A 16,367-nucleotide genomic window follows, 5' to 3' on the forward strand; every position below is an offset into this window, starting at 1 on the left:
ACCAGGGCTCCTGAAGTTGACACTTGCCCAAGGCCACATTGCTACAGAGAAGCAGAGCCCATGCTCTTGGTCACTTGTTATACTGTCTCCAAAGAACACTTTGGGAGTGGGACTGGGATGGGAGAGGCCTGGGCAGGAAGTGTTTCTGGGGGTGGGAGAGGGCAGTGTGAGCAAAGGTAAAGTGGTGGTAATGAGTGTGGTGTGTGTGCAGGAGGGTGGAGATTGGTCTGATGGAGCAGAGAGCCCACATGAGGGTTTTTGTGGGAAATGAAATTGGATAGTAGGAGGATGGGGGAGGGCACGTGATAGAGGGCACCGCAGATAAGCAGGACTTGATTTTGCAGGCAATAAGGAGCTGTGTTCGATTCTTGAATGGAGACACAAAAGGAATGTCATGGAGGGGCGCCTGGGTAGCGCAGTCGTTAAACGTCTGCCTTCGGCTCAGGGCGTGATCCCGGCGTTATGGGATCGAGCCCCACATCAGGCTCCTCCGGTATGAGCCTGCTTCTTCCTCTCCCACTCCCCCTGCTTGTGTTCCCTCTCTCGCTGGCTGTCTCTGTCTCTATCGAATAAATAAATAAAATCTTTAAAAAAAAAAAAAAAAGGAATGTCATGGAAAGGTGTGTCTGGCAACAGTATGTGCAGGCTAGGGTAGACCCATCTGGAGACACCTGAGTGTTCTAGTCCCAAAACGATGAATACCTTGGACTCGTGTGCTATGTTATGTGAGTTTGAACGTAAGAAGTTATTTTAGGGATGGATTCTGGAACCCACAGCTTCTCTTTGATTTTTAATTGTAGAAACCAGAGGGAAGGCCTTCCTTTGAAGATTTGCTGCGCACAATAGATGAACTAGTCGAGTGTGAAGAAACTTCGGGAAGATAAGTGATGTCGTGGTCCGTGGCTTCCAGATTCCGAAGCATGAGGAAGAAATGGCACTTTGTGGCTAACTTTTAATTTATTTAGCACTTGGACAGGTAGACCGTTTTACTTATAAAGTGGAAAAACCTAAAGCATTTGCTTCTAGACCAGTCCTAGTTCTGGGACTGAATCTTTCAGGTTATGGAAACACTGCCTGAGAGATGGTGATTAAAAACACTCACTTTTATCCATCCCACAAGTACTTGAGTGCCCACCTTGTGCTAGGTACGACGCCCAAAGCCTAAGGTTTTCCCATTTTAGGGGTGTACGTGGGGCCATGTTGGCTGGTGTCAGTGGAAGGTCAGGATATTTGGGAAGGGAAAGGGAATTAGAGCCTTGTTCCAGCAACCTTTCTCTTTCCTTTGACTTCTGCAGAAATCTGGGCCTAAGGCATTGTCTAGAATGTGGGTTCTGGATGAATCAGGAACCCATCTTGGTTAAGTACCCCTCTTTTCTTTCGAAAACATCCGTTTTCAAGACTGCCATTAGTATTACATTAAAAAATATTTGTATGCTGTATATATTGTAAATATATATAATATATAAAGATATATATTTATAAGAAACATGAGTTGTCTTTTAATTAAAAATTTTAATTCTGTAACATATGAACTTACCTTTTTAGGACTAGGGACTGTGCCTTGCAGCTGTCAATTTCTCTTCCCCTAGGGATCAAATATTCCTTACTGAAGAGAAAAAAGTCTGGACCTTTCTACCACTAATGCCTCACTAAGGCAGACATGTTTGGCGGTGTCTAATTTAAGCCCCCAACCAGGCCCATGTTTGGGCTGAGTGACCCTGCTCATGGTATCCATAACTAATTGAAGTTAGGTAAAAATTGAACTGGGGTGGGGCACCCGAGTGGCTCAGTCAGTTAAGCATCTGCCTTCGGCTCAGGTGATGATCCCAGGGTCTTGGGATTGAATCCCATTTTGGGCTCCCTGCGCAGCAGGGAGTCTGCCTCTCCCTCTCCATCTGCTTCTCCCCCCAGTCATGCTTTCTCTCTCTCTCCCTCTCCCAAATAAATAAAAATCTTTAAAAAAAAATTGAACTAGAGACAATTAATGACTTTCTATGTCTTAAGAATCTGCCCCAGGACATAGGTGCTGTAAGTGGAGGTGCTGGGCTCTGGAGCAGAATAATGAGGTGATGTTCACAACAAAGCCTTCCCCCGCTGCAAGGAAGACCCAGGAGCAAGCTCAAATTCTGGCAGAGAGACCAGGAAAAATGGAGGGCATGGTGTATAGAGCTGTCTCCTGGGTGGTTTTCAGGAGATCTGGTTGGACTAGGGTTCCTGGATCAGTGAGATTGTCTAGAAGAGCCTCATGGTAGATCCTGTGATCAAGTTTGTTTGAGTGGATTTCTGACCATTACAATCTCTGGCAAAGACACCAGCTGAGTTAGACCCTTCATTTCTCCTCATGCGTCCAGGGCAAAGAAACAGTCTCTGTTATCAATAGAGGCCGCATATTGCCCCACACATTTTTCTTGGTATTATAGGGGTAGAAAGCTGAGGCACACACAACACACAGGGCCTTTCTGTAGGAGTTTCAGCTGCTCTGGGGACTGCTGTGGTGTCGCCTGTGCCACAGGTGTTGTGTGAACACAGAGCTGTTGCTGGCTGCTCTGAACAGTGCCTCCCTAGGACCCTGGAGAACCATCTCTTTCCCTTCTGGTCTGTCCATCCGCTGAAAGCTATCCTTCCTTATCCTCCTTATAATGGGAAAAAAATTATCTTATGTCTTGTCACAGTCTGTTTGCCACCTTCCTCCTCATCCTCCTGTTTAACCACACCCCCCTCACGAAAACATATGCACCTTTTAACTGAATTGTAGCTCCTTTAAGGAGTTGGTCATACTCGTTATACTTGAGTATGAGTACCATCGATTATATCTTTCTCCTTCCTTTGTCCTTCATCTTGACTCCTCCCACACCTCCCTATCCTGTCACATACTTCCCTTTTCACCTGGAGGAGCTGTGTTTAAAGTGCTGGGTGATATTGAAGAAAAAGGAGGACAAAGTATAGTCCTTGTACTAATTGTTACGTATACTATTGATGTGGAAAACAAGATGGATAATACCTGGCAACATTTGGGAACATCTTCTTCAAAAAAATCTTTAAATTTTTCACCAAAACTTAACAAAAGTTTTTGTATAAAAGCATAACGAAGACAGAAAGTGAAGTAAAAATAGAAGAATCCACCCAGAATGCTTAAAGAGATCTTAATCTATAAAGCAGGAAATAGGAAGGGCAATGTGAAAATGCTATGTGCTCATTCGAATTGTTCCCTTTAGCTTTAATTTTTGGTTACGTTTTCCAAGGGGATGAAGTGAAACTCCTAAGTACCTTTTTTATCGATGTTGTTTTTGTATTTCTCAGCCATGGCTCATTTACCTTTTAGGTACATTATTGAATTGGCTTTCCATCCCCACAAAAAAATGAAGTGTCGTAATATGGTCCTTGAAGTATCAGTACTGAGTGGGAGGACAGAACATTCTAGACTTTGTACTCCAGGACCCAGAATCTAATTCTGTTTCTCCCACTGCGTCCCTTGTCCTATCTGCACACCTGTTTCCTTCTCTGTCCAGTGATGTCAGTTTGATTTGATGATTATTAAGGTCTCTTGCACGAAAATTTGGTGACTTCTTGAAAATGTTGTTTGCTGGAGTCACCCACACAGTTGGGAATGAGGAACCAATAGCAGCCACCTTCAGAGATCTGGATGGAGATTATTGAGCTTTCTTATATAGGCCACTGCGTTGTCATTCACACACTTCTCTGAGGTTTTTAGAACAGGAAAATAGGTGGGGTTAACTCTGCTCGTGAGAAACATCTTGGGCGAGCTATGATTTCAGTTAAAAGATGTGTTTTTGTGACTGGAGCGTCACTAAAGAACAGCTCCCGGCAGAAGCAGAGCCATGATTCTTTCCACCTGTAAGTAAGACGGCTTCGTCCTTGATCTTCAAGGCTTGTTCTGGGCTTGTTGCTTACTCTTGAACACCAGAGGAAGGCATAAGGCTTTGAAACTTGGAGGAAAATTTCCCCAGGTGTTGCGACAGGGTTTTGTGTGTTATTCAAATGACTAGTGATGTAACTTTAGTGAATGTTCCCCGTGGAGAATGCAAAGGGAAACAAAACAGTGTCTTTAACTCTGTATGTGTGCGTGGAAATGCAGTTTGAAAAGTATTTGTTTTTAGAGTGATATTTAGTGTGAAGAGCTCAGAGCTCAAGGCTGGGAGACCGAGTTTTAGTTTCTGGATTTGCTGCAGCCTTGGTGGGTCACCTTTGGCCCCTTATGTCAGGTCCTTATCTGTAAAATGGTGCCCTCTTTCTGTCCACCTCCCAGCAAGATAGCATCAACAGAAGCTCAAAATGACATTGTCCTTCATGATCTTAATTTTGGAGTTGCTTTGGAAGACTGTTCAATTCCATGTGCAATTTTGAAAATGCTTATTAATTTAGCTCTGTGAGGGCCTTATCATGCAAAAAATATCATTAAAAAATAAGGAAGGAAAATACTGTTTTTGATTTTAATTCTGAATGACTATAGCACTTGGTTTTAACAAAGCCCAGTCATATCAGATTAAGGCAATCAAAGACCAGCTAACAAAGTTTTTACGTTTCTGATTTTTAAGCGGCAATAGGAAAAACCGATGGCAATTTTTAAATGTCATTTCTGTTTAAGCCATATCACCTCACAGGACCCAACGCTTGTTGGTAGAATTTGTAAAAAACCAGGCTATTCCAGTTGTACTGACATGAATATCACTTACAGTCTTGATCCACTCATAGACAAAATGGGGCTGCCTGTTACCAGAAATACAGGTGAACCAGAGCCAAGCAGAAAGAGCTAAGAAGCAGCAGTTTGTGTCCCCACCGCCCCCGATGGTAGAACGAAGATGAGCAGTGACTTAATAACCTTTTTATTAAAAGCTAAGCATCTGTTTTTCATTTCTCCTGAGGTTAGAACTAGAGAAAAGGCTGTAAATTTTAACAGGAAAGATTTGGTTATATATAAAATAAATAATGGTGAGGGTTGAGACAGGATTAGGTTGCCCAAGGGATTAAATAAGAGATTACCTCTTGGCGGGACTATTTTGAGGATCATTCTGGCTGGCCCAGAGGGGCATGGGTTTGATGAACATTCACTATCTCTTCCAGCTTCTGGTAATTTGTTCGATGCAAGAATCCCCTGTTTATTTCTGCCCTACACCAGGTGCCTCCAGGTGTATTACTGCTCATCAAAAAGTGTTTGTGTGTGTTTGCCAGGCCAGAGTCATTTGCCAGATATGTTTGTTGTTTTAAGAGCTGTCATAGAAGTCTGGCGTGATAGGCTGCTGTAGGGCGGGAGGAGGTCATGGAGAAGGTGAGATACTGGTCATACTGAATGGTGGGGAGAGCCTGAGGGAGGTATCAGAGCACTGCCCCAGTGAAGCTCAGTCTGTGAGACATAATTGGGTATGGTTGAGGTTTCTACCCACTACAGTGGCCCTGAGGACAGACCCAGCCCAGGGGAGTTATTTAGAGGACAAAGCCCAGGGAAAACTAGGGGTTTGAAAAACTTACCTCTTCCTTCCCCTCCACCTCATTTTCACCTAATTTCTCTGCCTTTCTTTTATTCCCAATTTATGAAGTAGAAGGGAAGAAAATAATGATGTATATGAGTGGGTTCTTAAATCTTAGCGTGCCTGAAGCACGCATGGGATCTTGATAAAATGTCGATTTCCAGACTCGCCTCCATAGTTTGATCTGGGGGTGAGGTGCACACACCTGATCACATTGCCTTCCTAGGGCCCCTATTTTTAAAGCCTCCTCTCATTCCTTGTTGTATTCGATTTCCACACCAACCCTACTGAGTTACTGTCTTCTAGCATTACCATTATTATTAATATGAAGATAAAGAGGGTAGCTGCACAGCCACCCCTAAGATGGCCCCAATGGCGTCCACCTCCTGGCGTTCACACCCTTGTGCAATCTCCCTCTTTGAGTCGGAATTGGACCTAGTATCTTATTTCTCATGAACAGAAAATGGTAAAAGTGGTAGAGTGTTCTCTCTGAGATTAAGTCATATAAAGACTGTGGCTTCTGACTTTGTGCTCTTGGGCTATCTCTTGGATTACCGGCTGCCATGCTGTGAGCATTCTCAGCCAGCCTATGGAGGATCCCCATCATGAAGAATGAAGGCACCAAGGCTTGCCGACAGCCGTGGAAGTGAACATGAAGTGGATCAACTCCACCTGACTACAATTTCATGAGCTTCATGAATTTCTCGACCTTTAACTACAGGCCCCCAGCTGAGCTGTGCCTGGACTCCTGACCCACAGAAACTGTGAGATAATAATGATTTGTTTCCAACAACAGATGACAAATCTGGTGGCAAAAGCAGGGAGAACCATTGCACCAAAATCAAACTTGGCCACTTCTACTACGATTTTGCCTCAGGCTGGAGTTGTTCCCCTTTATCAAAAATAGAGAATTTCCTCCTGTTACTATGGATAGTAGCAGATGTGTCTTTTGTTTTTAAATCGTTTCACTTTTGTCCCCCTGCAACTGCCTAGAGTCTGTCATAATACTGGTAACTGTAGCCACCATTGGTAATGACGTCTGTGAGGTTTCCGTGTCCCCTGGCGTGCTGAGACTCCCCTGCCGTTCCTCTGTGAAGTCCACCGGCCAGCAGCATCTGTGCACTTCCTGCTCACTGACGGTCAGTGGACGCAGCTTCCAGCACAGTGCCAACCCTGCCGGCAGGTCTTGTGGCTGAGCACGTCATGTCACAAGCTGGCTCAGTCCTTGGATGTGAGATTTGTGAGCTCGTCATGAATTTTGAGGTCACAGACATCAGTCCTCTAGAAAATACTGCTCTGAGACCTGGGGGCAGGGAGGAGTTGTCTGCAAGATGCCCAGGTCACCTCACATCAGCTCATTTCTGGGAAGAAATGAATATTCTTGCATAGAGCAAGCAATGGCTTCAGGGTGCTGGAATGTTTGGTACCCGGGGGTGTGCCCTGGCCAAGGCTGAGAAGAGATGTGCAGTCTTCAGGGAGGCCCTGCGTTCCCTCACAGCAGCCTTTACTCCCTGGACACGTCTCCTCTGCTGCCCAGTACCCCATCCAGCTTCTCAGGCTTCTAGTCTCCTCACTCCTTCCCCACACCCGGTGCCCCTTCAGGCCCCAGCCTGGCCAAGTACCCTTTTTATCTGCCACCAAATTTATCAGTTTACTGTCACATGAGCAAGACCTGTTTTCTGTTAGTGACCCATGAATCTCCTAAAGTAGTTATTCCTCTTTAAGGTAAGACTCAAGATGATGTCAAAAAAAACAGTTTGGGATTTAACATCGGGTTGTTAACTTATTTTGTCAATACATTAAAAAAGACTAACCTCTCTGGTGACTATCATTTCTTAGGAGCAGGGACATTTTAATACCAAAAGGAAACACACTGGAGTGTTCTTCTAGCATTCCTCTTAGAAGCAGTGTCTTTAATAGCAGGAGGAAGTGTATACACAAAACAATGGATAATTTGACACCTCAAATATATAAAGAGCATAAACTCAGAATAAAGGATAGCTTTCTAAATTGAATAAACATTTCCATGAAAAATTCAGTGTCTTCTTCCCTCCCTCCCTTCCTCCCTTTGGTCTGTCCTTCCATCTGTCCTTCCTTTCTTTCTTTCCTTCCTTCCTTCCTTCCCTCCCTCCCCGCATTGGTGTGGGTTCTTGGTTTGGCATGTGGAAAGCCTTTTCTGATTCCTGATCTGAGGTAGAATTCCACAGTAAAGGAAAGCTAGCTGTGTGTCACACCTCCCTGATGAGATCGGTTAAGTCAATTAAAGTGTGTCTGATTTAAAAAGGCCCTTCTGGGTGACGCAGTCGTTAAGCGTCCGCCTTCGGCTCAGGGCATGATCCTGGAGTTCTGGGATCGAGCCCCACGTCAGGCTTCTCTGCTGGGAGCCTGCTTCTTCCTCTCCCACTCCCCCTGCTTGTGTTCCCTCTCTCGCTGGCTGTCTCTGTCAAATAAATAAATAAAATCTTTAAAAAATAAATAAATAAAAAGGCCCTTCAGAAACAGATCTCGTGGTGGGAATTCATGATCGTCCTGAGGAAGGAAGTTCGGTCTTTCCGTGAGTTTCGGGGAACAATGGCGCCTGGTTGTAGTGAACGTGGAGACTCACTCATCCATCCCCCGGAGCCACTTCCCCAAAGCCACAGGCTTTCGTTTTCCCCCACGCCCTTCCGCGGCCCCTGCAGCCCGCACCAGAATTTCTCGCCGTAAAACCACAGCGTGGAACGTGTGGGTCGGGCGACTAACTCGCCTGGTCTTCGGCTCAGGAGGGCTCTTGAATTCGAGCCAGTTATGCATGTTTTCAAATAAACAGCAGCAGCCATCGCCCGTTGGGACCGAATTCAGTAGGAATACATTTCACTTGAGGCTCTGATTCAACACGAAACAGTGACGTCGGACATGCCCGGGCACGACTGCGAGGTCATGCTGCTGTGAACCGCAGACGGCAGAAACGGAGGGAAGGCCAGCAGCCCGGCTTCCCGGAGGGGCTGGGGCCACGGCGTCGCGGGGGACAGGTGTTCGCGAGCCGGGAGGCGGCCTCGGAGCCTCTGAGCGGGGCTGCTTCCCCACTCGCTCCCTTCCAGTGCCCCCTGGCGGAAGCCTGCTCCCCCGCAGCCCGTCCAGAGGCGCCGGGAGCGGGGGGGGGGGGGGAGGGGGAAGCGTTCCCAGGACAGAACCCGCAGGCCAGCTCAAACGAAGGCTCGACGGCCTTCCCCGTGAGGGATGCTCCATTCCTAAAGGTCGCAGGGATTACACCAGGATGCGGTGCCCTTTTCCTGTTTGCCGGGACCTGGCGTCTGATTAAAGGTATTTGCCAGGGGAATAAGAAGCAGGTGAAAAGATCAGCGCAGACGTCAGCCTGGGAGAGGAAGCTCCGACTCCTTCCTGAGCTAATCCTCAGCCCTTGCAGCGGGCAAATAGTCACTGCCCATCTCTGGGGCGTTTTAGTCTCTGGCAGAGGCCTTCGATAGCATGCGCTTCTGCCGAAACTGGGAATTTTCCAAAGGCACAAAAGGGCTTTTCTCTCTGCAGGTTAATCAGCAAAGAATGGTTTCTGTAATCACAGGTTGCACACGGAAGTGACTCTCCATTAGCTCACTGACCTCGAAGACCTGTGTGAAGCTGTAAATTGAAAACGGCAACGAATCTAAAAATCACTGATACCTGCTTTGGAGGGAATCGATATTTCAATCTATAAATAAAGATGCCTAGTGGCTTGGAAAGTCATGCCAAATGAGGGAACACCAGGGAGCTGCTCGGGGTTCACAATTTTTTGTTTTTTCATTTATGCGACAATTATTTCTTGGGCAGCAACTTGCTGGGCAGAAGGAATGGAACCATAAACACGGGAGAGGTTGGCCTTATAATCCACAGTTGCTCCTGGTCTTCGGGGGAGAAGAAAAACCATATCATACTTAAATCAGTGGCAGCATAGGTCTGTCCCTTTGCTATTGAATCAGGGAAAATAAGTATTCTTGAAAAGACTTCTTCCTAAATCGCAGACTGCAGAAGAGAGCAAAGGCACCCAGGGGGTATTATGGGGTTTATAATCCACTCTGCTGGCATCTAGTCCTACAGGTGAGTAGGGGAAAGCCTTTTCCTTGTGCCCAGATGTCTTTCCTGCGTGCTAATGCCAGCAATTCCTTCCGGAAAGTTCTATGTATTTAAATTTAAGGTATTATAGGTACTTTTATGGGTCAACTTGGCCGAGTCACTTTGCTTGGCTGTTTGAGCAACATAATTCTAGATGTTTCTGTGAAGGGGTTTGGGGGATGAGGATTTAAATCAAGGTTTAAATCGGTGGTCTTTGAGTCAAACAGATTACTCTCCACGATGTGGGTGGGCTTAATCCAATCAGTTGAAGGCCTTAAGAGAGCAGAGACTGGCCTCAGGTGAGCAAGAGGAATTCTGCCAGCAGACTGCCTTTGGACAGCCTGCCAGCCCACCCCATTAGATTTTGGACTTGCCAGTCCCCACAATCATGTGAACCAATTCCTTAAAAATTAATCTGTCTGTTCACCTTAATATAGGTGTTATGCTTACAAACATGAAAATGCCTTTAAAAGAAGGATGGCGGTACAACACGTTTACTATTATATCTGTTTATGATATCATTGCTACCTTACCAAGAATCAGTTTCAGCACCTCTCCTGAGGCTGTTTGGATAGTAGAGAGCGAGAGCCCTTTAGAGTCCTGAAATGGAGGGAACATTTGCCTTTGAGTCATGGGTAGAGAATGGGCTCAGAACAAGGGAGTTGGGGGCTGAAGATCGGCTTTGGCTTGGTTGGCCTTTTCCCTTGTGTTGTCTTCAGAGGGAGAATCACGTCTACTTACATCTGTTTACCTTAAATGTAGCATGTGAGTACCTAAAAAATACTTGCTGAATGAGTTCTAGGGAACTGGGTGAGGGAACAGGTTGGGAATTAAATGAGCAATCTCTCTGTTCTAGGTGCTTTACCTCTTATTAATCTGCTCTTAATTAATTAATTATTTATTGCTCTGTCTTATTTAATCTGCTCATCCATAAGGATAGTCTTGTTATGCTCCTGGACTCTGAGCCAAGGTCTCTGGGCTTGAATTCTGACTCAGCGGCTTTTTAATTCTGTGACTTTGGACAAATTACTGAACCTCTCTCTTAGTGTTTTTACTCTGTAAAATGGGGTAATAACAGGGCCGATTTCAATGCGTAGGTAGTAAGTTAGTATAGTGAGATCTTAGCATAACACCTGCTTATAGTAAGGGCTATGTTGGGGAACTGCGTTTCCTAGAAGGTAGGTTTCATTCCTTTTATTTTCCAGAGAAGGCTGCTGAGTGATTGCCCAGAATCACATTGTTGCCACAAGAAAATGGAGCCATGATTTGACTGCGAGTTGGTCTGACACCAAAACCCACTCAACCCCCTGTGCTGTCCTAATATGGAAAAAAAACATTTGAACACCAGAGAGGTTTCACGATTTCATTTAGCGTCTCATGGATTGATGCTTGATTTTCTATAAGTTACTTCTTTATTTAATGTTTCTGGGACAGCAGGTTAGGCTTATGACCTATAAGTACTAGTCAAAGCTCCGGAAGCCGTTCTCTTCAACTTTGCTGTTCTACTTAGTCAAAAGGTTGTGGTCAGCCTAGCTTGTTCTGTGGCCAGCATCGTGCTGTGAGATGTCCTGTGGTAGAATGCGCTACTGAAATGTAGAGCCCAGGTGTGATGTGGTGGTGTGGGGGTATTGGGGAGGCCGATTTATTGAGTTCTCACTGTGTGCCAGGCACCCATGCTGGATGCTCTGGAGAAGTGCCAACATTGAAGAGCTTACAGTGTAGCTCAGTGGTTCTCAAAATCAAGGGGTTTTTGTGGAACCCACTCCCCCACAGGGATGCTTGACAATGCCTGGGAATTTTTTGGTTTTCACAACTGCGAAGAGGAGGCGGGTGTAAAAGGGGTGAGGGCTTGCTGCTGACACCTGGTGCATAGAGGTGCTGCTAAGCGTCCTATCATGCACAGGACAGTGTCCCCCAACCCTCCAAGAATCATCCAATCTAAAATGTCAATTATGGTGTGATTGAGAAACCCTGTGAGAGATGGAGCCTATGCAAAGATGGTTGTTTAAATGGCCATCTAACATGGCGCCCAATGACAAGCCACAGGGCAGGACAGACCACTTGTGCTCTGGGAGCCCAGAGGACCATTAGATGGGAGTGGATTGCGGTGCAAGTCCTTTTCAGGCCAGAGGCAGGAGTGTCCAGGAGGTCTGTGAGAGCAGAGTAGGTGGAGGAAGCTGGTGCAAGAGGAGCGGTGAGCATGGAGAGTTGGAGTGGAGTTGGCCAGGTTATGGAAGGCAGTGAACATAAGGAGGGTATAATCTTGATGCCATATGTAGTTGAGAGCCTTTTTAGGAGCTGAGGATGGAGAGCAGTTGGCTGAGACAGACTTTCAGGGAAATGAACTTAGAGGATGGATTGAAGGAGAGAACGCTCAGGGGCAGGGCTCAGAGGCTGGGACTTTGGCCAGTTCATTCAGTCACTGAGCGAACACTGTGCCCAGAGGTTGAGAGCAGAGGCTCTGGAGTCAGGCTGCCTGGGTCCGATCCTGGCTCTCAACTTTAAAGGCCCTTGACTCTCGGCAGGGAGGATCCCCTCTGGGTCAGATTCTTCATGTGTAAAGCGGCACCTACTTCACAGGGTTAAATGAGGATTAAATGAGCGACCACAGAAATGCAGGTGTGGGCTGATGAGGACTTGGATGAGATTGGTAGCTGGGGACAGAAGAAGGAAACGGTGAAACAATTTGAACAGATTCATGGCAGATTGGCTATAAGGGACAGGGCTCAGGAAGAATCCAAGATTTCTGTGGTGGAATCCTACTCAGACATGGGAAGATTAGAAAGGGGAACCAATCAGGTAGTTTTCTTTTTTTGTTTTCTTATTAATACAGTATTCATTTGTCTTCCCTCTGTCAAACCCTGAGCCAACCACTTTCCCCAGGCTGCCTGGGATGTATAGGAAAAGGAACATACGGGCAGTCGAGACACAGGAGAAAGACCTATGGGGAGGTGGAGACGGCTCCATCACATGGCAAAGAGGATGGGAAAGGCCACCATCAGGCAAAGGAGCCCCATGGCCGCCGAGAGGGCAAAGCCCAGCATGGCGTAAGAGCTGTTGCTTCAGAGAGGGTTCCTGGCATAACCAATACTAAGCTCCCAAACACAGCCCCAATTCTAGCTCTAGAGACAGCCACTCCTATCATGGCAACCCCAACCCCAATGAGCTTGGCTGCTGTGTCTGTGTCCTGTGAAATGGCGCTGGTTCAGAAGCTGTGGCTGGGATAAGTGAGATCAGGGGATATGGGGCTGCCAAGCTGCTGAGACTCTCATCTTCAGAGTCTCTGGTGGTTTTAGCACCATAGCGGACAGTGATCAGCTCAACAGTTGAGAGGTGCTCCTGACCAAGAAGAGGGTGGAGACGAACTTTGCATAGGTGGACATTTTCAGGGGATGAGGGGCTGTGGCAGGAGAGCTGCCCCCAGCACAGAGAAGACAGAGAGGGGTGCGGGGAGGACTGGGATAGTTTTCTTATTGGGGCTCATGAGGAAGATGAGAATTCTGGTTGGGCAAAAGGTAAGTCAGTGGCTGAATTAGAGAAATAAAAAACCTTTTGCAACTACCACTAAAAATCATGGACATATAAAAAGTTCTCAGTCCTGGAACAGGCACTTAACTAATCTAACCACAGGCCTACCTGATTTTCTGGGGCTTTTCCTTTTTTTTAATCTGTAAATTTTAGTTTTGAAATATTTCAAACATTTGGAAAAATAGAGAGACTAATATAACATGCTATTGATTATTAAAGGAATAAAGTGACCACTATAGACACTTCTTGGTCTCAATGATATCAAATGGTTTTAGTTTATATTAGAACATGAGGCCATAGATGGCCATCACTTACCTTGCTGGACCATCTTACAAAGGTTTGTAGACTGAGTACAGAGTTTGCTCTGGCCTGTGGCTAAATTGTTCTCCAGTATCTAATGAGACTTCCTACTACGTAGGCACTCAAGGTCTTATCCTCCCTTATTTCAAGGACTTTCATAATTTAATCCTTCATCACCACTCTTACTGTTCACTGCTTCCTATTGTACCTGCTTATTCTGTCCCCAAATACATTTTCCCATTAGGACGGAATCAAGACAAGCGGGTACTCTGAAAAGGTTATAATTTAATGCTTCTTCAAACTGATTTCTTCATGTATCCATTCACTCAACAAATATACGTTGTGTAGCTATTATATGTCAACAACTGTTCTAGCCTCTTGGGATATAATTGAACAAAATAGACAAAGATCCCCATTTACATTCCAGTAGAGGAGACAGAGAGTAAAAAACAAAACAAAAAAGCTAAATCAATCACATAGTATGTTAGAAGGTGAGAAATGCCATCCAAAAAAAAAAAAAAAGTAGAGCAAAGTAAGGAATACCCGAGGCAGGGAGTGCAGGTGGCAGTAATAATAGTCAAGTATTCTTCACTGAGAAGGTAAGATTCGGGCAGACTTGAAGGAGTGGAGAGAGTTAAGAAGGTTGGATGGTAATTATATTTTTAATTTTTTTGAGGCACCTCCAAGCTGTTTTCCACGGTAGCTGCACCAATTCACATTCCCACCAACAGTGCGCGAGGATTCCCTTTTCTCCACATGCTCGATAACACTTGTTATTTCTTGTCTTTTTGATAATAGCCATTCTGACAGGTGTGATGTGATATCTTATCGTAGTTTGATTTGCACTTCCCTGGTGGTTGGTAATGTTGAGAGCATCTTTTCATGTGTCTTTGGAAAAATGTCTATTCAGATCCTCTGCCAATTTTTTAATACGATTATGTGGCGGTTTTTTGGTATTGAGTTATATGAATTCTTTATATATTTTGGATATTGACCCCTTATCCAATATATCATTTACATATATCTTCTCCCATTCAATAGTTTGCCTTTTTATTTTGTTGATGGTTTTCTTTGCTATAAAAGCTTTTTAGTTTGTTGTAGTTCCAATGATTTATTTTTCCTTTTTTTTTTTCTGGTCCTTCCCTGAGACCATATGACCCAGTAATTCCACTTCTGAGTATTTACTTGAAGAAAACAAAGCCACTGATTTGAAGAGATATATGCAGCCCTGTGTTTACTGCAGCGTTATTTACAATAGCCAAGATATGGATACAGCCCAAGTGCCCACTGATAGGTGACTGAATAAAGAGGATGTGGTGTATACATACAATGGGATATTATTCAGCCATGAGAAAGAATGAAATCTTGCTGTTCACAGCAACATGGGTGGACCTAGAGGGTATTATGCTAAGTGAAATAAGACAGAAGAGACAAATATATGATTTCGCTTACATGTAGAGTCTAAAAAACAAAACAAACGAACAAACGAAAACAGAAACAAACTCATAAATACAGAGAACAAATTAGTTGCCAAAAGAGAGGGAGATGGGGTCACAGGCAAATAGGTGAAGGGGATTAAGAGGTACAAGCTTTCAGTTATGAAATAACTCACAGAGGTGAAAAGTACAGCATAGGGAATGTAGTCAATAATATTGTAATAACACTGTATGGTGATGGATGGTAACTACACTAATTGTGGTGAAAATTACATAATTACCTGAAATGAATACAACATTTTATGTCAACTATAACTTAAAAAAATATTTTAAAAAAAAGAAGGTTGACACCTGGAGGGGAGAGTGGGGTAGCCAAGACAAAAGCAAAGAAACTGGGGAGAGCAGGCCTGGTGTGCCTCAGAAGCAGCGAGGAGGGCAGTGTGGCTGGGTGACATGAGCAAGGGCATTTGGACAGAAATGAGAGGCAATAGGAGTCCAGATACAGAGGGTTTTATAGGCTAGTGTGAATAATTCGGCTATAACTGTCAATGAAATGGGGAGCCCTTGTGGGATTTGGAGACAAGGAGCAATATGATCCAACTTAGGTTTTAGATTAATTACTCTGGCTGCTATGCTGAGAAGAGACCATAGGGAGTTTAGGATAGAAGCAGGAAGAAGTCAGCAGGCTGTTGGTATAATCCAGATGAATGATGGTGGCTTGGACCATGGTAGTAATAGAAGGGTGGGAAAAGCAGTAAGATTCTGTGTGTGTGTGTGTGTGTGTGTGTGTGTGTGTGTGTGTGTGTGAAAATATACATGGTGAAATATACATATCATATAATTTACCATTTTAACTATTTGTAAGTGTACAGTCCAGTGGCATTAAGTCCATTTGAATTATCAGATAATCATCCCCACTATCCATCTCCAGACCATTTTCATCATCCCAAACTGAAACTCTTGGATACATTGTAAAGGCAGAATCAGCATGCCTTCTGACAGATTGGACTGGGGTGTGAGAGAAAGAGAGGAGTCAAAGACAACTCCAAAATCACCGACCTGAGCAACTAGGAAAATGGAATTGTTATTGACAAAATGGAGAGCACGGGTAGAGCAAGTCTGGGGAAGAAGGAAAAGAAGATGTTCAGATTTCTTCATGTGAATTGGAGGTGTCCACTAGACACCCAAGTGGAGAATTTGAGGCTGCATTTGGGTATGCAAGTCTGGAATGCACTGGAACTGGGTAGAGGTATACGTTTAGATGTCATGGGCAGATAGATGGTTTTTAAGACACAGAAAGGAATGAAATAATCAAAAGAGTGAATGAGACAGAGAAAAGAAGAGCTCAAAAGCTTTGGAGCAGGCTGTCATTAGCCCTAGGCTGAGGGGGTAGGGAGGAAGAGAAGAAAGTGGCAAAAGAGACCAAAAAGAAAGAAAACCAAGAGAAGAGTGTTGAATGCTGCTGAGAGGTCAAGTAAGATGAGGACATAGAATTAACCATGGGATGGACTGGTGCATAGGTCACCGG

The 16,367-nt window shown here is 44.9% G+C and overlaps 2 protein-coding genes and 1 pseudogene across 2 annotated transcripts in view; 2 read left to right on the forward strand and 1 right to left on the reverse strand.

Moving 5' to 3' along the window:
• The window catches only part of TEC (tec protein tyrosine kinase), a 131,496-nt gene extending 130,010 nt beyond the window's left edge, over positions 1–1,486 (forward strand). The window contains exon 18 of the mRNA XM_045815928.2: positions 801–1,486. Within this exon, the coding sequence (XP_045671884.2) occupies positions 801–884 (84 nt within the window). The 3' untranslated portion in view covers positions 885–1,486. The remainder of the gene's footprint in view (positions 1–800) is intronic.
• Positions 1,487–3,550: 2,064 nt separating this feature from the next.
• Positions 3,551–16,367, forward strand: part of TXK (TXK tyrosine kinase) — a 65,122-nt gene continuing 52,305 nt past the window's right edge. The window contains exon 1 of the mRNA XM_045815963.2: positions 3,551–3,855. Within this exon, the coding sequence (XP_045671919.1) occupies positions 3,840–3,855 (16 nt within the window). The 5' untranslated portion in view covers positions 3,551–3,839. The remainder of the gene's footprint in view (positions 3,856–16,367) is intronic.
• On the reverse strand, positions 12,542–12,985 carry LOC148109578 (ATP synthase F(0) complex subunit C2, mitochondrial pseudogene; annotated as a pseudogene).

This window comes from Ursus americanus, chromosome 8, assembly GCF_024610735.1.
Source record: "Ursus americanus isolate L20-20 chromosome 8, mUrsAme1.1.p, whole genome shotgun sequence".
NCBI lineage: Eukaryota > Metazoa > Chordata > Mammalia > Carnivora > Ursidae > Ursus > Ursus americanus.